At 43.0% G+C, this 22717-nt stretch overlaps 1 protein-coding gene across 1 annotated transcript in view; it reads left to right on the forward strand.

The window, feature by feature from the left end:
• IFT140 (intraflagellar transport 140) overlaps positions 1-22717 on the forward strand; it is a 100890-nt gene that overhangs the window by 15933 nt on the left and 62240 nt on the right. The window contains 12 exon segments of the mRNA XM_032231021.1: positions 832-929; positions 931-981; positions 3853-3991; positions 3994-4049; positions 5779-5851; positions 6788-6879; positions 8764-8891; positions 9980-10097; positions 11480-11610; positions 12872-13022; positions 14322-14453; positions 19997-20193. Of these exon segments, the coding sequence (XP_032086912.1) occupies positions 832-929; positions 931-981; positions 3853-3991; positions 3994-4049; positions 5779-5851; positions 6788-6879; positions 8764-8891; positions 9980-10097; positions 11480-11610; positions 12872-13022; positions 14322-14453; positions 19997-20193 (1366 nt within the window).

Below are 22717 nucleotides of genomic sequence, written 5' to 3' on the forward strand. Positions count from 1 at the left end.
AGAAGATTATAGTAATGCAGCCTTAGTGAATAGTTGACAGCGTTGAGGGAATTGTTTGCTTAGCAGAGTGATGGCATTCTAGAAAAAACTGTCCTTGTGTCTAGTTGTTCTGGTGTGCAGTGCCCTGTAGCTCATTTGAGGGTAGGAGTTGAAACAATTATGTCCAGGATGTGAGGGGTCTGTAGATATTTTCACAGCCCTCTGTTTGACTGGTGCAGTGTACAGGTCCTCAATGGAAGGCAGGTTGGCAGTAATTGGTTTTTCTGCAGTTCTAATTATCCTCTGAAGTCTGTGTCTGTTTGTTGGTTGCAGAACCAACCTGACAGTAATAGAGGTGCAGATGACAGACTCAATAATTCCTCTGTAGAACTATAATTAGCCATTTCTATAAAAATGAATCCATCTAATCGGTAAACCCCAAATCAAAGTTTCATTTTTTTAAATTCACCTCAAGCACACAAAGTCCAGAAGCGGTTTCCATGCGACAGCCACGAGTACTTTTATTCTTTTCTTTAATCAAAATGGTCAATCACTCTGATTGGACCTCCGGTCCTTCCGACGCGCCCTAAAAAGTTGGCTTTTCCAGCAAGCCAGCCTGGCCCGAACAAACAAAACAAATTATGATCATTGTTAATTTAATTTGAATTTTTTTTTAAAAAAATGTTATTGTTAATTCTAATTGGGTTTGTTTGGGAAATTCTATTTAACTTTTGTATTATGTGTTTCTTTAATGTTGTACGCCGCCCTGAGTCCTTGGGAGAAGGGTGGCATATAAATCTAATAAACCAAACCAAACCATCCTTGACCGATCGAATATGATCCATTTGACAGGTCTTCTAGCCGCTGGCACCAATAAAGGGCGAATCGCTATGTGGAGGAAAGTGCCATTCTCCAGCCAAATCACCTGGTCTCTGGAAGGCAAGGACAGATTGGAAACTTCAGACTCCTACAGAGCTTGACGGAAATATCATTCAGATCGAGGTAAAATCTCAAATAAGAGGTTGGATCTTTCTCGTTACTGGCTTACTTGGATGCAAAACCAAGTGGAAAAGAAGGCAGTCCCACATCAGGGATACACAGAATAAGCTTTTTGGCACAGTGTGTGCCCGCTAAAGGTAACAATTCCTTGGGAGGTGCCACCATACATAGACCTCCATTGACGACCATTGTTTAGTGAACATTCAAAGTCACAACGGAGCTGAAAAATGTGACCGATGACCAGTGTTCACACTTACGACTGTTGCAGCATCCTCACAGTCACATGATCAAAATCCAGATGCTTTGGCAATTGACTCATGTTTATGACGGTCGGTTTTGCTGTCCTGGGGTCACCTTTTGCGACCTTATGACAAGCAACAGCCGTCTTACCAACTGACAAAACTGCAGCAACTTGCCTAACTGTGGCAAGAAAGTTCATAAATGAGATGCGACTCGCTTAACAACTCTTGCCTCGCAACAGAAATGTGGGCTCACTTGTGGTCGTAAGTCGAGGACTGCCTGTATTTCTCAGTCTTGTTGACTTTAAGGTCCTGCTGGCTGAGGAATTCTGGGAGTTGAAGTCCACCCATCTTTAAAAGTTGCCACGGTTGAGAAACATGGATGTGGTTGGGACCCTCCGTGTTGAAGGGGCTCCTATTGAAGATCATTTCTACCCAACATTATCTACCTTCTGAAAAATAAAAGAAATTTTCTAGGGGGCTTTGCAGATGGGACTGCAAAATAAAGTTTCGAAAAATCCATCCCTTATTTTTGGTATTACATTCTTTATTTTAATTGTTTCTTTCAATGATGAGGGGGATAAATGGGGACCTCATCAACTTTGCAGATGCACCAAGGTGGTGACAACTAGTCAACACTCCAGAAGACAAGCTTAAGATACAGAAGCATCTTGACAGAACTGAACATTGGGCACTATCTAACAAAATGAATTCAGTGGTGAAAAGAGTAAGGTTCTGCATTTAGGCAAGAAAAACAAAATGCACATGTACAGTATAGGTGGTATCTTCCCCCAAGTAGTAGAACTGTGAGAGGGATCTTGGGGTCCTAGTGGACAACCATTTAAATATGAGCCAGCTGCCAAAAAAACCCAACCAGTTCTACGCTGCATAACAGAGGGGTAGAATCAAGATCCTGTGAAGTGTTAATACTACTTTATAATGCCTTGGTAAGGCCACACTTGAATACTGCATCCAGTTTCGGTTGTCACTATGTAAAAAAGATGTTGAGACTCTAGAAAGAATGCAGAGAAGAGCAACCAAAATGATTAGGGACTGGAGGCTAAAATATAATGAAGGAATGATTGCAGGAACTGGATATGTCTAGTTTAATGAAAAGAAGGTCTAGGGGAGACATGAGAGCAGTGTTCCAATATCTTCGGGGGGCTGCACAAGAAGAGGGAGTCTATTCTCCAAAGCATCTGAGAGTAGAACAAGAAGCATGGGTGGAAATTAATCAAGGAGAGAAGCAACTTGGAAATAAGGAGAAATTTCCTGACAGTTAGACAATTAATCAATGAAACAACTTGCCACCAGAAGTTGTGAATGCTCCAACGCTGGATGTTTTTAAGAAGATGTTGGATATCCATTTGTCTGAAATGGTGTAGGGTTTCCTGCCTAAGCAGGGGGTTGGACTAGAAGATCTCAAGGTCCCCTTCCAACTCTGTTATTTTATATTATTTGTGAGCTCTGAGAGTCTGTTTAATTGCAGTGCGATATTAATGTGGTTCATAACTACATTAAAAAAAACAATTTCTTCCAATCAGGTATAAGAATGAAGGAAACTAGAGACCCGTTGGAAATGTGAGCAAATAGATAATGCCTTGTTGGGAACTCTGTGTGAAGTGTTTGTTTGTGTGCGGCATTAATCTTTGGCAGATGAAAAACACAGTCATGTTTGCTTTTTAAGATCAGCATACGCTTAAATGAACAGTCATAACAATGGTTGTTCTTGTTCTCTTGATCTATTATGGTGGACAAAATCATAACAAATGATGTAGGCTATGCAATCTTCTTACATAAATAACCAAACAGAATGTGTTTGATTCAGGCCAGCTTGAACAGTACTGTGGCTGGGTAGATTTTTCGGCCTTGCCATCAACACAAGCATAGACATAGCACTTAGGGCTATATACCGCTTCACATTGCTTACAGCCCTCTCTAAGGTGTTTACAGAGATGGCTTCTTGCCTCATCTGAATCCTCATTTTAACCCACTTCAGAAGGATGGAAGGCTGAGTCAACCTTGAGCCTGATGAGATTCGATCTGCCAAACTGCTGGCAGCGGGTGATCAGCAGAAGTAGCCTGCGGTACTGCAATCTACCCACTGCGCCACTGCGGCTTTGCAGCACATAGACATAGAGATATATATTTGCTTAATCCCCCAAATGTTATCCCCCGCTACAAGGTGCATTCAAGATCACAATAACTCAAGCATTGGGAACTCATAAGAAGTTATCCCAAAGGTGCTTTTTCAGGAGACAACTGGACTTTCTTGTTTTTTTCTTTTGAAGACGTTTCGCTTCTCATCCAAGAAGCTTCTTCAGCTCTGGCAGGATAGTGGGGGAATTGAAGGATTCCCATTCTTCAGAGCTGAAGAAGCTTCTTGGATGAGAAGTGAAATGTCTTCAAAAGAAAAAAAGAATAAGAAAGTCCAGTTGTCTCCTGAAAAAAGCACCTCTGGGACAACCATGACCGGATGACGGAGAATCTTTACAGACTTAAGGAAGCTATCAATGTCTGTCCTCTTTTCTCACGGTTTCTTTCAAAGAGTCCGGCCTCTGTACACAATGCATTTTCTCTCTAAGCTGGATGGTCAATATCCTAATGGTTTTTCTTCCTCATGTTTGAAGTGGAGTTCCAAAAGAATCTGTTGGCTGTGAACCTAAACAACTCGGTAGCCATCCTGAGAGAACAGGCCATGGCTTCGCACTTCCACCAACAAATGGCCGTGGTCCAGGTTTCCCCAAACCTGTTCAACATCACCAGCTTCAGCAGCAAATGATGGATAACCTCCGTATCGATACACATGTGAACGGCGTGTGCACAACCAAGGTATCTCCCTTTGAATCGATGTACAGGGGTACCTTGGTATCCAACTTCATTGAAACTCATCGAAATTGGTCCTTAGTGCATTTGGATCAGAGGTGGCATTCAGCCGTTCTCTCCGGTTCGGGAGACTCAGTAGCGATGGCTGCGGGAGGCTCTGTCCATCTGCCCCAATGTAAGGTTGGGCCCTGCGCATGTGCAGAAGGCGGTGCACATGCGCAGATGAGTTGTGTGCAACGGAAGCGAGACAGAGAGCGAGTGCGCTCACATTTGCAAACCGGTAGGGAAGGTAAGTGAATCCCACCTCTGATTTGGAGGCAAAAATGTTGTCCCGGTACTCATCATTTGTTTGCTAATTGACACACAAGCTAGAACTTGTCGGTATCGGATGCCTTGTGACTCACAACATTATTCCTTATGGGGGAAAGTGTGTTTGGTACTCCTTGTTTCTGGTACTCACCATGCCTCCTGTAGCCAATGATGAGTACTGAGGTACCACTGTCTTGGTTTGGGGGATGGGGATGAGGTACATAAAACATATTCAGATTAATCCAGCCTTAAGGCACTAGTTGTGAATGTCATTATGTAATCCGATGAACTCAATTCTTGTTGATTTCAGTGAGTTCTCTCTTAATGGGCTTTAATGTGGATCCCAAAGGATTTCTATGTTGTCTATCCTGTCTCTGTCAAAAAGTACTCAGGGAAACTTAATAGAATTTGATAATGTTATCAGGTTCTATTAAATTAAATTATTAAATTATCAAAATGTAATAGAGTGAGCTCCCATTACTTGTCCCAGCTTCTGCCAACCTAGCAGTTCGAAAGCACGTAAAAATGCAAGTAGAAAAATAGGAACCACCTTTGGTGGGAAGGGAACAGTGTTCCGTGCGTCTTCACCGTTTAGTCATGCTGGCCACATGACCACGGAGACGTCTTCAGACAGCGCTAGCTCTTCGGCTTTGAAAGGGAGATGAGCACTGCCCCCTAGAGTCAGGAATGACTAGCATATACGTATGTGCGAGGGGAACCTTTACCTTTTAATGTTATCAGCCATCATAAAAGAAAGTAATATATAAAATGGTAATAATATATCCTGTTTCCCTGAAAATAAGACCTCCCCTGATAATAAGCCCAATCGGGCTTTTGAGTGCATGCGCTAAAATAATCCCTCCCCTGAAAATATTGCAACACAGCAGCAGCCATGAGGTGACCACGTTCGCTGCCTCCCGCACCTCAAAAATAATAAGACCTCCATGAAAATAAGGCCAAGCGCTTATTTCGGGGAAACATGACATATTGTATGATGCATAATGTACATGTACAGCGTTACTGTAAATAAATAATGAAAATAACAGCAGTTTTCCTGTCTGCACACAAAGTGAAGCAAAAACAGGAACGATAATAATTGAAATTAATAGACTTAACTTTCCTAAACCTGAATAAACAGTATTTAGGTTGCTAAATTCCTAGGAGACAAATCTTTTTCTCCGAGGAATTTAGCAAGCTAAATGCTGTTTATGTGAAGTTCATAGTTTTATAAGGGGCACAACCAGAATCAGCTCCAGGAGCTGCTGTTGTCCATGAATAATTCGTCTGGAAGTGAACACTTCTGAAAGAAAATCTGCATACCATATAGAAACCCTATTGGCTGGCACCAAAAGGAGTATAGGGTAGCATCAAACTTTGAGATCTGGAGAAATGGATTTTTTGTGACCTTTTTGATCCCGCCTTTTAGGATGCTGTAGCATTCTGGAATGGAAAGCAAGTTTCTATCTATGAACTCTCAGCTGCCTCTTTACGGAATTCAGGTAAGTTGAATGGGTTTTAATGGGATTTTGTGTGCATATTAGAAGATAGTATAGAATGCCAATAATTTGCTTGTTTATAGAAAGAAGCAAGAGAAGAGAAAATAGGCATGTTTCTGTACTAAAATGTATTCAGAATGGACTGTGGTTGATGTGTGCGTGTGTGTATGTGCGTTTGTGTGTGCATACACACACACACAAACACACATACGTATATATACTGTGTAGTGTGGACAAAGCTCAACAGCACTTTTTCGTGCGGCTGTTGATAAAAATAAGCTTGCCAACATGATCGCCAACATCCAATGATGAATATGGCACAAGGAGAAGAAGAAGAAGATTGGTATGTGTGTGAGAGTGTCTTTGTGTGTGTGTGTGTGCGTGCGTGTACACATGTATATACAATATATATATTGTATTTGTGCTGATAAATAAATAAAGGGAGACTAGTATAGATCTATTTCAAGCTATTTAGCTCTCATCAGCTAGTCATACCCTTATTGGGATTTTAACCTGTGCTGAATTACATATTAGGCAGTTCTGTTAACCACTAAGCCACAAGGTTCTCCTCCTTTATCAGCTAAACCAGGGAAATAGGTATGTATTTAGTGTCACAACCCCTGGTATGCCCAAATATTGTGACACTAAATACATATACAGACACACACAGACACACACACACACAGAGACACATATATAGCATATGTATATGTGTGTGCATGTACTGTATGTATATGGTTATATATTCATTTTATTTTGAGAAAGGGCATCAAAATTTCACTGTTGAATGTGTGCCAGTGTGACAAGATGGCTAATATTTTAGTTTTTTTGTAGACAGCATTCAGGGATCACTTACAGCCTATTGGATGAAGCTCTTAGTAGTACAAATAAAAAGAGAGATTAAGGCCGTTGTAAGAATGTTCCTTTCAATGGTTCCAGGCTCTTTCCTCTGTGATTCTTCTGTGCTGGCTATGCACGAAGAGAACCTCTATACTGTCGAACCAAATCGGGTTCAAGTTCGCACCTGGCAAGTAAGTGAGTTGGCATTTACAGGGTGGCAGTTACTGGTTCCTGTCGTCTGCAATTTTTTTTTCCCCTTCTGGAAATCCATTCCCACTCCCACACCATTCCAAGGGGGTTCATCCCAAATTGCATAGCTCAAGATCCATAGAGATTCTCAGTCATGCACATCATGGTTGTCCCCAAAGGTGCTTTTCCTGGAGGCAACTGGACTTTCTGGTTTTTTCTTTGAAGATGTTTTGCTTCTCATCCAAGAAGCTTCTTCAGCTCTGACCGGATGGTGGGGAATAGAAGGATTTAGATTCCTTGGAGGCAGCTGCTCATTTGCATCCTTGTAGAGGGTCGTGGAAGCACTTGGAGGTTTATCTGTGTTCTCAAGGTCACCTGAGTGAGGCTCCTGGTTTCTGTAGTCTGGAATTTTGAAATCCATTCCCACACCATCCCAAGGGGGTTCATCCCAAATTGAGTAGCTAAAAGTCTGTAGAGATTGTCCGTCATCCAGGTCATGGTTGCCCCAAAGGTGTTTTTTTCAGGAGGCAACTGGTTTTCTTCTTTTGAAGATGTTTTGCTTCTCATCCAAGAAGCTTCTTCAGCTCTGATAGGAATAGTGGGGAATGGAAGGGTTTTTAGTATTTTTTTTTTTTTTTTAGTATTTTATTAGGATTTATAGGCCGCCCTTTTCCCTGAGGGGACTCAGGGCGGCTTACAATCATAGGGAAGGGGGTGAAATGCAAAAACAAACAATATGTGAATAAAATAAAATGATAAAAACACAACTTGCATTCAACACTCAACACTCGGGCGGGGTGAAATTGGAAACCTATCCCCAGGCCTGTTGGGATAGCCAGGTCTTAAGGGCTGTGCGGAAGGCCTGGACGGTGGTGAGGGTGCGTATCTCGACGGGGAGGTCGTTCCACAGGGTCGGAGCTGCAACAGAAAAGGCTCTCCTCCGTGTAGTCGCCAGTCGACATTGACTGGCGGATGGAATTCGGAGGAGGCCCCGTCTGTGCGATCTAATCGGTCGAAGGGAGGTAATCGGCAGAAGGCGGTCTACACTCCTTGCAGACAGCTGGCCATTTGCATCCTTTGAGAGGGTGGTTGAGGCCACCTGGAGGTTTATCTGTGTCCTCAGGGTCACCTGAGTTAGTGCTCCTGGTTCCTGTAGTCTGCAGTTTTTCCTCTGGAATCCATTCCTACTCCCACACCATTCCAAGGGGCTTCATCCCAAATTGCATAGCTCAAAGTCTGTCGAGATTCTCAATCATCTAGGTCCTGGTTGTCCCAAAGGGACTTTTTCGGGAGGCAACTGAGACCACCATGACCTGCATGACTGAGAATCTCGACAGACTATTTATTCAGCAGTTTATTTCCTAGTTCCTGGGGAATCCATCGAACATGATCTTGGTCAGGAGAAGGATGACCATGTCAGGCCTCCAGTCATATTCCTTTTGGGATCTTTGGCCTGCTACACTCTCTCTTATTTTACTATGCTGTTTCATTAGTGGGGAATTGGGAGGGGGGAATAGTAAGGAACAGAATGTGTTGTTGTCAAAATAAAACATTCCTTTCTAGAAGCCCAAGGTCATCCTTTGTCTCCGCACCTCTGCGCATAGAACTAGATGGGTGGAAATGCCAGCGTGGCAGTGGAAGATTGGACCATGGGATGGACTTGTGGGTGTGGGGGCAAGATCATGGAGTTTCAACTGGGTGGGAACCCAGGAAGCTTTTGGATTCGGGTTTCCCACAGATGTACCAACATGTCTCTCTTATTAAATTGGAACTTTGATGAAGGCTATGCCTTGGATTCTGATTTAATTCTGGATGATATTTGGAACGCTGACAGACCAAGGATGACCCAAGCCTAGTTTTAACCCCGCTGCGTTCTTCTCTTCCAGGGCACCGTGAAGCAGCTGCTGCCCTTCTCTGAATTGGAAGGCAATCCCTGCTTTCTGGACGTCTGTGGGAATTACCTGACCGTGGGAACCGACTTGTCTCACTTTAAGATCTTTGATCTTTCTCGCAGGTACGGAGCTTTTCCATTTGCTCATTTTTGCCATTGTTGACAATCAATTTCACAGGGAAAGGAAATCACCTGTCAGACCTGGAAGCCATCTTTTACATCTGGGCCTTCAGGCCTGCCACTTTTCTACTAAGGGAAGATGGGAGGGGGGATTAGATGGAGTGTGGGAGATACATAGATACATTCCTTTCTCAGAGAGTCAAAGCCACTTTGCCCTCCAGCTGCGCTGGTGTGACTGGGAGGCATCTCTGATTTTGGACGGTCCCTGATTGCAATAGCAGTAGACTTATATACCGCTTCATAGGGCTTTCAGCCCTCTCTAAGCGGTTTACAGAGAGTCAGCATATTGCCCCCAACAATCTGGGTCCTCATTTTGCCCACCTCGGAAGGATGGAAGGCTGAGTCAACCCTGAGCCGGTGAGATTTGAACCGCTGAACTGCTGATCTAGCAGTAGCCTGCAGTGCTGCATTTAACCACTGCGCCACCTTGGCTCTTGCGCCATGTGAGGGACACGTGGATGGTGAGCAGGGAGTTGAATTGTCTTTTGGGTGGGGAAAACCTGGAAACTTTCAGATTTGGGTTTTCCCAGATGTGCCAATAGGTAAAGGTAAAGGTTCCCATTGCACATATGTGCCAGTCGTTCCCAACTAGGGGGCGGTGCACATCTCCGTTTCAAAGCCGAAGACCCAGTGCTGTCTGAAGACGTCTCCGTGGTCATGTGCCTGGCAGGACTAAATGTCGAAGGTGCACGGAATCCTGTTACCTTCCCACCAAAGGTGCTCCCTATTTTTCTACTTGCATTTTTTACGTGCTTTTGAACTGCTAGGTTGGCAGAAGTTGGGACAAGTCACGGGAGCTCACTCCGTTACGCAGCACTAGGGATTCGAACCGCCAAACTGCCGACCTTTCTGATCGACAAGCTCAGCATCTTAGCCACTGAGTCACCTTGATGTGCCAATAGGACATCCCTAATAAAATGGAACTTTGAGGCACCTCAAGCCTTGGAGTTTTCTTTCGTTGGGGGTGTTACTTGGAACCCTGACACCAGGACTGATGACGTGACCTGTTCAGTCTCTTGTCTTCCCCACAGGGAGGCGAAGGTACATTGCAATAGCAAGGCCTTGGCAGATCTCCTGCCCGGCCCCCTCGGGATTGCATCCGTGAAGTGCAACACAAGCGGCAACCGAGTCAGCATTCTCCTGAGCAAGGTGAGTCTGAACAATCCCCACCTTTCACCTGAAAACCCAAAGGGAACCTGGTTAATACCACTCGATAATGTAAAACTACCCTTGGAATAGGGCATCTGTTTTTGGTTCACCACGATATACAGGTAGATTGACTTAGCAACCGTGTTACTCACTAACACAATGATTCATTTGACAACTGTGGCAAGAAAAGTCATAAAATGGGGCAAACCTCCTTAACAAATGTTTTACTTAGTGACATAAATTTGGGGCTCAATTGTCGTAACTCGAGAACCACCTGTAAAAAAGACACTGAGACTCTAGCTAGAGTGCAGAGAAGAGCAACAAAGATGATTAGGGGATTTGGGGATAAAACATATGAAGAACGGTTGCTGGAACTTGGCATGTCTAGTCTGATGAAAAGAAGAACTAGGGGAGACATGATAGCAGTCTTCCAATATCTCAGGGGTTGCCACAAAGAAGAGGGAGTCAAACTATTCTCCAAATCACCTGAGGGTAGAACAAGAAACAATGGGTGGAAACTAATCATGGAGAGAAGCAACTTAGAACTGAGGAGAAATTTCCTGACAGTGAGAACAATTAATCAGTGGAACAACTTGCCTCCAGAAGTTGTGAATGTTCCAACACTGGACGTTTTTAAGAAGAGATTGGACAACCATTTGTCTGATGATGTAGGGTTTCCTGCCTAAGCAGGGGGTTGGACTAAAAGAGCTCCAAGGTCCCTTCCAACTCTGTTATTCTATTCTATTCTATTCTATTCTATTCTATTCAATCTAATCCACAAAGAAGAAACCAAACTATTCTCCAAAGCACCCGAAGGCAGGACAAGAAGCAATGGGTGGAAACTAACCAAGGAGAGAAGCAACCTAGAGAACTAAGGAGAAATTTCCTGACACTTTGAACAATTAATCAGTGGAACAACTTGCCTCCAGAAGTTGTGAATGCTCCAACACTGGAAGTTTTTAAGAAGAGGTTGGATAACCATTTGTCTGAAGTGGTGTAGGATTTCCTGCCTAAGCGGGGGGTTGGACTAGAGGACCTCCAAGGTCCCTTCCAATTCTGATATTCTGTTATTCTGCAACAACAAACCACTGGCCAAGTTAGGTTTAAGTCAGTGTTTAAGCAGATTTGACTTTTCCCATTAAAAAAAAAATCTGGACAGATTTTTAAAAATTGGGGGAAACCTAATTGGAGTCTTTTGAGGGGGGGCTCTTACTTTAGGACATTAGTGAGTTGCAGTCATTCAAGAAATGACTGGTTCCACATTTACAATTTTGTGGAAAGTATCTGGGAATATTATCAATATTTTTTCGGTTCAGTACTTCTTGGTTTTCTGTGGTTATCTTTCCTATTGTCAATTGTACCTCTTTTTTAAATTGTTATAGGCTGATGGCAGTTTCGACCCTAGGATTTGTTTCTACGACATTGAAATGGACACAGTCACCCTGTTTGATTTTGAGTCAGGTCGACAAAGAGATGCTAAAGAAATGCTCTCCTTGGGACAGGAGACTGAAGGGTGAGGTTTTTTATCTCTTTTTTGGGTTAGGTATTGTGGAATATAGATGAATTGTTTTATGAAATGAAAGATCCAGCAGGGGTCACTGTGAAATGAAAAGGTTTATCCCAATGTTCCAAGAAAGCATGGAATAGTTTTTTTTTTAAATGGAATATGTGCCTAGTAGAATGCTTTCTTGCTGTGTTGTGGGTGCGTGCCAGAGGCAAACCCACAGGAATCTTGATGTCACATGGGTTATTTTGTTATTATTCCTTTTATGATCTCAGAAGAGGTCTCCTTTTATTGGCCTCTCCTTTTTTGAGGGGGCGGGGGAAAGAGTCTATCTTTTCCCCCTCTTCTAGTGGAAGATGAATTTTGGGAATGGTTCTCTTCTTTAATTCAACCTTATTGGCTTGGAAACATTTGCACAATGGTTCTGATCTTTGCAAGCAACTCATAGAGTACACGCCCTTAGAGGCCAGCTGACCATTGCAGGACCATGGAAAGCTCCACCTTGGATTACCATCTCTGGTTGACCACGGACAAGGCCCTTTGATGCCTCCAGGGCCAACTGTCTTCTCTCAGAGATGAGCAAACAAGATGATTATGGGACTAGAGGCTAAAACATACGATGAACAGTTGCAGGAACTGGGCATGGCTAGTCTAGTGAAGAGAAGAACCAGGGGAGACAGGATAGCAGTCTTCCAATATTTGAGGGGCTGCCACAGAGAGGAGGGAGTCAAGCCATTCCCCAAAGCACCGGAAGGCAGGACAAGAAGCAACAGATGGAAACAATACAATTTAATGATTTAAAATAATTTTAAAATTAACTGAAAACATACTGAACAAGAAGCAACGGGTGGAAACTAATCAAGGAGAGAAGCAACTTAGAAATAAGGAGGAATTTTCTGACAGTTAGAAACAATTAATCAGTGGAACAACTTGCCTCCAGAAGTTGTGGATGCCCCCTGGAAGTTTTAAAGAAGAGATTAGACAACCATTTGTCTGAAATGGCATAGGGTTTCCTGCCTAAGCAGGGGGTTGGACTAGAAGACCTCCAAGATCCCTTCCAGCTTATCCTATCCTATTCTATTTTATTCTGTTCTATTTGTGTGAAAATGGTCATGTCACTTTTTCCAGGGCGATTGTATATTTGAACAGTCACTAAATGAACTGTTGTAAGTCAAGGACTACCTGCATTTGTAGGTTTGGATATATTTATACCTTTGGCGAAAGGTTACTAGTTCAATTTACCCATCTTGATGTGTGTGGGCTTCCCTAGGAAAAACACCTCTGTCTATCCAGCACTGTGTAACCGAATCCCTGCCAGTCACTTCTGGGATCAGAACGAACCAAGGCTCTTCGTATGTGAAGCAGTTCTGGACCCTAATCAACAAGCATTGGATAAGAAGCAAGAATCGTCCTCAAACTCAGTATGCTCGTCTTTTATCTTCCTTTGGGATTTGGATGGTTGAGCTGGTATTGGGACATTGTACTTGGCTGTTCTTCGGTTGTTGTTTTTGTTAGTTGCAAAGTCGTGTCCAACCCATCGCGACCCCATGGACAATGTTCCTCCAGGCCTTCCTGTCCTCTGCCAACCTCTGGAGTCCATTTAAGCTCATGCCGACTGCTTCGGTGACTCCATCCGGTCACCTCATTCTCTGTCGTCCCCTTCTTCTTTTGCCCTCCATCTTTCCCAACATGAGGCTCTTCTCCAGGGAGTCCTTCCTTCTCATTAGGTGGCCAAAGGATTTGAGTTTCCTCTTCAGGATCTGGCCTTCTAAAGAGCAGTCAGGTTTGAAACAGGGGGGGAGCTAATGTCCACAAAATCCTGTGGCAGCAATCATTTAAAATTAGATTGTGGGGAGTATACTATAATGTAGGAACTTTTTATATGTCGCATATTATAAATTGGCCGCTGTGGGTAGGGGGACGCGGTGGCTTAGTGGCTAAGGCGCTGAGCTTGTCGATCAGAAAGGTTGGCAGTTCGGTGGTTCGAATCCCTGGTGCCACCTAACAGAGTGAGCCCCTGTTACTTGTCCCAGCTTCTGCCAACCTAGCAGTTTGAAAGCATGTACAAAATGCAAGTAGAAAAATAGGGACCACCTTTGGTGGGAAGGTAACCATGTTCCATGTGCCTTGGGCATTGAGTCATGCCAACCACATGACCACGGAGACGTCTTCGGACAGCGCTGGCTCTTCTGCTTTGAAACGGAAATGAGCACCGCCTCCTAGAGTTGGGAATGAGTAGAACATATGTGTGCGGGGAACCTTTACCATTACCTTATACATTGGCCTGAATTCCTCCTGTTATTCTTAAATGCATTTTCAGGCTCTGCCAAAGGAATAATTCCCCTGTGCTGGAATGCAATGCCATTCCCTGATCTTTAGGTGACAGCATCTGCCTGTAAATGCTTCCGTTGTAACTTTGAACAGTCGCTCAATCGAATGGTTGTAAGTCGAGGACTATCTGTGGATGGAATTCAGATTTAATTTTCCTAATTAATTGCAAAGCGTGCAATTCCTAAATGGCAGAGGTGCCCAGTTTTGCATTGTAGAACATTGCACATTATGGTCTACCAAAGGAGAGGAAGCGCTTAGCTCAGCCATCTGCAGCAGAGGTGCTTCAGTTTCTTAACTGCAACCCCTGCCAACAGAAAAGGAAAATAAATGCAAACCTACTGAAGGATATTGCGACATGAAGCCCAAATCATGCTCCATTTCCCTTCCAGGTGGATGTGCTGGTAGTATCTTTCTTCAGCACCGAAGAGCATGGTCTTCTGCTCCAAGACAGTTTTCTATTGCCATCAACTTACCAGTCTCTTCTGGGCATGGAAGTGCCACACTATTACTTCGCCAAAAAGGTGAGTTTTCCTCTTCCTAAAGGAGAAAGGTTCTCCCTAGGACAGGGGTCGGCAACCTTAAAACACTCAAAGAGTGTTTATAACTACATTTAACTATAACAATAAAAACACAAACACACATCCTTCATATGATATATAATTGATATTGAAAACCCAATATTGGATTAATATTGCACTATACCGAGGAATTCATTATAGTTACTGCTCTAGAATAGAAGCTGTTTTTCAGCCTGTTTATCCAATTCGCAATTCGCAATTTAATAAGCTTATATGCTGCCCAATCCCGGAGGACTCCGGGCGGCTTACAAATACGAAGATAAAATAAAATTACACACAGGGGAGAGAACATACATAGTTTAAAACGCACAACATACATTTGGCTTTAACTGAGGGTTGAACCAGATTTAAAAATCAGCAACCCCAGGCCTGTCGAAACAGACAGGTCTTGGTCACTTTTTGGAAGGCCACGAGAGTGGGGAGGGTCCGGATCTCTGCTGGTAGCTCGTTCCACAGAGCCGGAGCAGCTACAGAGAAGGCTCTCCCCCGAGTGGTCGTCAGCTGGCATTGTCCGGTTGACGGCACCCAGAGGAGGCCTAGTCTGTGAGTTCTTATCGGACGTTGGGAGGTGTGTAGCAAGAGGCAGTCTCTCAGATATCCAGGTCCAATGCCATGTAGGGCTTTAAAGGTGATCACCAGCACTTTGTAGTGCTCCGGAGATCCTTGTTTTTATTGTCCTGTACCGTCTGCCAGATGGTAATAGTTAAAAAAAAAAGCGGGAGCCCAGGATGAGATGGATCCTTAAGAATGTTTTGAACTTTCTTAAGGCAGCGGGAGCTATAAAGCTCTTCCAAAGAGGGGAGGGGGCAACCCATGATCCTCTGAGCAATGATGTTCACCCTCTGTAACACTGTCCTATCTGCCACCCTGCTATTGGCAAACCAGACACAGGGGAGCAAGTTAAAATACTCTCTATGGTGCAGCGGTAGAAGGTCACCAAGGTATTCTGTGAGCTAAAGCAAAGTGAGGTCCTTTAAACAACAACAAAAACAACAACAAGTGATCAGTACAATTCTCATTTGCCCCATTGTAAAAACAGTTTGGTTTCTGAATTTCACCCTGTGTTCTGTTGCTGTTCCTTTTCTTTTAATGTACATTTTTAAGGTATGTTTTTTTTGCTCATTCCATTTCTTTCTTTCTTTATTTCTGCTAACCAATAGTTGTTGTTTTGGAGAGGCACTGTCTATAAACCTTATGTAAGTCATTTGCAAATGCTATTTTTCTCTTGATTCATTAGTTTTGTGACGCCAGGTTTTCCCACTTCATTGTCCACGTCTATCCTTTGCTATTTTCTAAAAAATAAAACTTGTGTCGTTGTCTGGGGAAAATACCCCCCACAATCTATATTTCATTTTTAGCAAAACTGTAGTGACAATGCAGGGTTTTAGGGAAATGCCTTCCATCTAATATATCTTGAAAATGAAGGGCTGCTTCCAATTCCAGTTCTCTCGTGGGTAGTGTGTATACACTGGGTGACATCGCCAGATCTCGCTGCTTTAGCAGAGTAAGGAAGATACTCAAAGATGATTCACATCCTGGTCAGTGTCTCTTTGCGCTTCTGCCATCAGGCAGAAGGCATCAAAGTATAGCCAGCCAATCAAAAAGGTTGGGCTGTGAGACTTTTAAATACAACCACAATCACTCCATGCACACGCTAGTTTTTTCTTTTTCTTTCTTTTTTCGTTTCTGTTATAATTTTGCAGCAGTGAGGTTAAAACCAATTTTGTTGTATTTAAGTACAATGCCAATAAAGATTATACTACTATACTATACTGCATGTACCCACATCGCTGTTGTGCATTAGTGTCTGTCACCATCAAGGATCTGAGATGTTCACACGGATGGCATCACAGCCTGTAACAAGTATCAGCGAGAGCCAGTTTGGTTCTTAGTAAAGTCACCTGCTACAAACTGGGAGATGGTCCCTTCTAGTCCTGCCTTAGGCGCAAAGCCAGCTGGGCGATCTTGAACCAGCCCTTCCCTCTCAACCCTACGAAGCAGGCAATGACAAACCACTTCTGAAATCTTGGCAAGAAAACTGGAGGGATGTGTTTAGGTAGTCGCCAGGAGTCTACATGGATGCTAAGTATCACACACACACACACACACACACACACACACACACAAAACAATCACACACACACCAGCATTATGTTACAAGAATGCAATGATGCTGTTGATATTTAATTTGCTTCCTTTAGTCTTAATGAGGATTATAATATGGTTAAACCATAGCCCCACATGTTATCTTACCGCACTGCCCTTCTGAGTACCATTAGCTCATCCTTATCACATAATAAAAGAATACTATGGATGACTTAATAGTTTATTCAATTCCCTGGAGTCTGCTCTTTCTTCCAAGAATCACGCTGTCTGGGGCATTATTCTAGGCGAGGCCCACCCAGTCTCCACTCTTGTGTTTAAGCACTTAGAACAGCACGATGTACCTTCAAGTCATAAATGATTTCTTCAAAATGTTCAGCAGTTACCATATTTTTTGGAGTATAAGACACACTTTTTTCCCTCAAAAAAGAGGCTAAAAAATCTGGGTGCGTCTTATACACTGAATACAGCATTTTTTTGCCTCCCAAAATCCTGCCCCCTTCACCAAAATGACCGTGCATTTGGCCTATAGGAGCCTTGCAGAGCGCTCCTGGGGGCTGGGGGAGGGCAGAAATGAGCGAATAAACAGCCTGTTTTTGTTCAATTTTGCCCCCCCAGTCCCCAGCAGCACTCTATAAGCCTCCTAAAGACTATCCATGCCCCTTTTTTTGAAAAAAAGAAAAAAAAAACGGGCCCGTTTTCGTGAAAAAGGAGGCATTTTTAGGAGGTTTGCGGAGTGCAAAAACTTTTTGTTTAATTTGCCTCTTCAAAATCTTAGTGCGTCTTATACTCTGGTCCGACTTATACTCCAAAAAATACGGGTAGTTAGACATTAAGGCACAAGAAGTTGCTTCATTGAAAGGAAAACAGTTCCTGTCCCAAAAGGTTAGGCGGGAAAAAGTTGGTTCCGGCTACTCGATGCTCAGTGAACTGAAGAAAAAAAAAATCTTGCATTTGAAAAGTAATTTATTTGGAAGAAAAAACTTAGCCTTCCTTGCTAGTAAATACAATATTTCGGTGGTGGAGGGAAACTTATAGAATGAAAATGGTTTGACTCTCAAGTTGCTGCTTCTTTTGAAAGTATCAGTGTTGAGCGATCGATATTATTTATTGATCTAGAACAGGTTGTTGCTATCACATATAAACAAATAACAGAGTTGGAAAGTGTCTTTGGACATCTTCCACTTGCCCCCTGCTCAAGCAGGAGACTCTAAACCATTTCAGACGCATGACTGTCCAGTCTTTTTTTTTTAAGCCTCCAGTAATGGAACATCCACAACTTCTAAAGGTAAAGCCATTCCACTGATTAATTGTTCTCACTGTCAGGAAATTTCTCCTTAGTTCTAAGTTGCTTCTCTCCTTGGTTAGTTTCCACCCCTTGCTTCTTATCCTGCCCTCAGGTGCTTTGGAGAATAGCTTGACTCCCTCTTCTTGGTGGCCATTAGATATTGGAACACTGCTATCATGTCATACCCTAGTCTCATGATGGCGAACCTATGGCACATGTGCCAGAGGTGTCACACACAGCCCTCTCTGGGCACAGGTGTCTTTGCCAGCTGCTCTTCTGGTTTCCGGCACGCACACGTACATGTGGGCACTGGACTGGCAGGAAACGGCCTGAAAACGGCCCCAAAACCAACCAAAAACCAGGCCCTTTTCTGGTCTGTTTTTCAGACCAGGTTGAGGCCATTTTTCAGGCCCAAAACATCCTGAAAAATGGCCTGAAAACAGCCCCCCAAACAGCCTGAAAACGGCCCCAAAACCAGCCTGAAATGGCCAGAAAACCAGCTGAAAAACAACCTGAAAACAGCCCGAAAAATAGCCTGAAAACAGTCCAAAAAACAGTCTGAAAACAGCCCAAACACCAGCCTGAAAATGGCCCCAAAACCAGCCTGAAACAACCTGAAAAACAGCCTGAAAACAGCCCGAAAAACAGCCTGCAAACAACCTGAAAAACAGCCTGAAAAAAGCCCGAAAAACGGCCTGAAAACAGTCTGAAAAACGGCCTGAAAACAGCCCTAAAACAGCTTGAAAACAGCCCGAAAAACGGCCTGAAAACACCCTGAAAAACAGCCTGAAAACAGCCCGAAAAACAGCCTGAAAATGGTCCAAAAAACAGCCTGAAAATGGCCCCAAAACCAGCCTGAAACAACCTGAAAAACAGCCTGAAAACAGCCCGAAAAACAGCCTGCAAACAACCTGAAAAACAGCCTGAAAAACCCGAAAAACGGCCTGAAAACAGCCTGAAAAACAGCCTGCAAACAACCTGAAAAACAGCCTGAGAAAAGCCCGAAAAACGGCCTGAAAACAGTCCGAAAAACGGCCTGAAAACAGCCCAAAAAAGCCTGAAAACAGCCCGAAAAACAGCTTGAAAACAGCCCGAAAAACGGCCTGAAAACACCCTGAAAAACAGCCTGAAAACAGCCCGAAAAACAGCCTGAAAACGGTCCAAAAAACAGCCTGAAAATGGCCCAAAAACCAGCCTGAAACAACCTGAAAAACAGCCTGAAAACAGCCCGAAAAACAGCCTGCAAACAACCTGAAAAACAGCCTGAAAAACCCAAAAAATGGCCTGAAAACAGCCCAAAAAAAGCCTGAAAACAGCCCGAAAAACAGCTTGAAAACAGCCCAAAAAACGGCCTGAAAACACCCTGAAAAACAGCCTGAAAACAGCCCGAAAAACAGCCTAAAAACTGTCCGAAAAACAGTCTGAAAATGGCCCAAAAAACCAGCCTGAAAACAGCCCAAAAAACAGCCTGAAAACAGCCCAAAAAACAGCCTGAAAACAGTCTAAAAAACAGCCTGAAAATGGCCCAAAAAACAGCCTGAAAACAGCCCCAAAAAACCAGCGAAAAAACAGGCAGGCGTGCACCAGCCAGCTGCTGTTTAGGTTTCCAGTGCTCCGGCATGTGCAAAGACTAGCTACCTGTTGTGCATGCGCATGCTGGAAACCCAAAGACCAGCATGTGCACCGGCCAGCTGGCCTTTGAATTTCCAGCGCTGTGGCGCATGCCAGTTTGTTCCAGTTTGGGCACTCAGTGCTGAAAAGGTTGGCCATCACTGCCCTAGTCCTTCTTTTCATTAGACTAGGCATACCCAATTCTTGCAACCATTCTTCTTCCTCCCTCCCTCTCTCCTTCCCTCCCTCCATTCCTTCCTTCCAACATTCTCTCTCTCTCTGTTTCACTCTTCCCCTCTTTGTCTCTTCCCCCCTCTCTCTCCCTCTCCGTCTCTCCCTCTCCCTCTCTCCCCTCTTTCTGTCTGTCTATCTCTCCCTCTTTCTCTCTGTCCCTCTTCTTCCCTCCCTTTCTCGCTCTCTCTCTCTCACACACACACACCAGAAATATTTTGGTTGCCATGTGTAATTCATACTTTCTTTTCAGCCGGAAGCTGAGAAAAAGGACGAGATAGAACCTGGCGGGGTCCCGCTGCATCAGATGGTGGCGAGAAGACCGATGAGAGATTTCATTGGGCTGGAAGAATGTGACAAGATGACTTGCGAAGCAATGCTTAACTTCAGTTTCTACCTAACCATTGGAGACATGGACGAGGCCTTCAAGTCTATCAAACTCATCAAAAGGTAGGCGGGTTTGGGCTTTTTTCCTTATTTCTCTTTTTCTCTGGTGTGATCCCTTTGATTACTGGAGAGAAGAGATCAATTGATCTCGGATTGGTGGTGTTAATTTGATCTTAGAACGGTGGCGTTGCTACGAAAGCTGCATTTATTTTGCCTTTTAAGCCATTGTTTCTGTGCCGTTCCATGTTTTGCCCATTCTGAAACCCAAATTTTATCGCATAGTTTTTGTTCCAATAGGTAAACTAGACAAGACAATCTATGTATACTGAGAAATGATATAATAATAGAATTTGGCAAGTTCATTTGTGCTTTCCGTCCCTTCTTTTCTACATATGCATAATCTTTATTGTCATTGTATTTAAATACAACAAACTTGGTTATATCAAGGAGATTTTTTGCCTGAGCTGCTTCGGAAAATCTTAAAGAATGTTTTGGTCCTCTTTGCCTAGATAACAGGACTTGTACATTTCTGTTATTCTCCACCCATAGCAAAGTTATCCCAGGATTGCAAATAGACCTGATGCAGGAGATTTGACTAATGAAAGCTAATTGTTGGGGTGTTTATTATATGAGGTTGTCCAATAATATTCTGCCAAAGGAATTAGAATTTTTAAAATTACAAGCTGGGACAGAATAACAGAGTTAGAAGTGACCTTGGAAGTCTTCTAGTCCAACCCCCTGCTTAGGCAGGAAACCCTATACCACTTCAGACAATGGCTATCCAACATCTTCTTAAAAACTCCAAATGTTGGAGCATTCACAACTTCTGGAGGCAAGTTGTCCCACTGATTAATTGTTCTCACTGTCAAGAAATTCCTCCTTAGTTCTAGGCTGCTTCTCTCCTTGATTAGTTTCCACCCATTGCTTTTTGTCCTGCCTTCAGGTGCTTTGGAGAATAGGTTGATCCAAGCTATTGATTGATCATCAAGCTTCTTATAGCTTGAAATTCGTGTCCTTATGTACCAATTTTTATTTACACTGAAAATCCACGTAATTAATTTTTAAGATAGCCTATTAACTCCCCCCACCCAATGAGTCTCCTGGAGTAAGTGCTGGACAGGTCTTTCTGTGGCAGCCCCCCAAATATATATGGTAAATATAAAACCTCCTTAGCTTTTTCATTTTTTCCCCTTTAAAGGCAAATCTAGCATTTTAACTTTATTTCTATGTCTAAAACAAAAATAGAGAATTCAACTCTTACGGTGGAATCGGGGGTTTGTTTTTAATTTCACATTATAATGATGGTTATTGCAATATTAGCAGAAATAACATATCTTAAATATTCTAGTATTTAAAATCATTTGGTAAATGGCAGTTAAGTAGAGCATATTTTACGCTATAGAATTTTCCTAGAAAGAAGGCAGGTAAGTTGAAATGAAACCCCATTAAGGACCAGTCTGTTTAGTCCCAGCAAGACAGCTTTCGAAATCTAAGAAAGACTCAAAGCCTGCTTTGAAGTGGGATGTAAACTCTGGAACATAAATGTACTGCAATGTGAATTTTGTCATCCCAATTTGCATGTTTTATATAGGACAGAACTTACTGGAAGGTAGAATATACTGTAGCCAAAGGAATTTATAACAACATTAAGGTGCCCAAAGGTTTACATTGGTATCTGTTTTACTAATTTCAATCACAATTGTCCACATCTATTATCTAGGTGTATTCTACAACATATAGTGCTAAAGATGCCACAAAACTTTGTAAATGTTGCACAATATTCTTATATTACTTTTTTTCTAATAGCAGGTTTTTTGGTCCTCTTAAACAGTTGGGTAACCTAAGAAGGAAAAACGCTACCCGTGATTATTTTAAAGAAATCAGTTGTAATATCCAGAATAGAAATAATTCCTCAAGAACTGCAGGCGGCATATAAAATTTTAACTTTCCTGTTTGTTTCGCTTAGGTTAAGTTGCTTATTAAGGCTTAGGTACTGAGTGATATACCTGTTTATGTCTTTTATTTGGCGTCCTGTTAAGTCATACTATGAAGCTCAAGAGTTAGCTTCATTATTCCCTTTTTGAAGGGGAAAAAAAAAAGGATGGAAAGCGGAAAGCTCATGCAAAGTTTTGAAGCGGTTATATTACAAACGTCTCTAAGAAAGAGACATTAAATATTTAGGTCAACAGCTCCATCATCCTATCCATTTCCCCACCTCCATCATTACCTCTATAATATCATTCTTCACTGGTTAAATATTTTGCTAAACGTTCTATCAGATGTTCTACCTAGTGGTGGGATTCAAATAATTTAACAAGCGGTTCTCTGCCCTAATGACCAGCTGGGTAGGCGTGGCTCTGTGGTCATGTGACCGGGTGGGCATGGCCAACTCAATCCCACCACTGGTTACACCAAAGATATGTGTGTGTATCAGGGACCTATTTATCTGGCAGCCATTTCTGATGGATTTCTCTCCCCCCCCCCCTTCGATCAATAAGGAATAAATTCTTGCCTCCCATAAATTTAGTAATCTGGTCTTCCCACCCACATTGAAGCATCTTCTGAAGCTGCGCTGGTTTGATTTGAG

This window comes from Thamnophis elegans, chromosome 14, assembly GCF_009769535.1.
Source record: "Thamnophis elegans isolate rThaEle1 chromosome 14, rThaEle1.pri, whole genome shotgun sequence".
NCBI classification, from domain to species: Eukaryota; Metazoa; Chordata; class Lepidosauria; order Squamata; family Colubridae; genus Thamnophis; species Thamnophis elegans.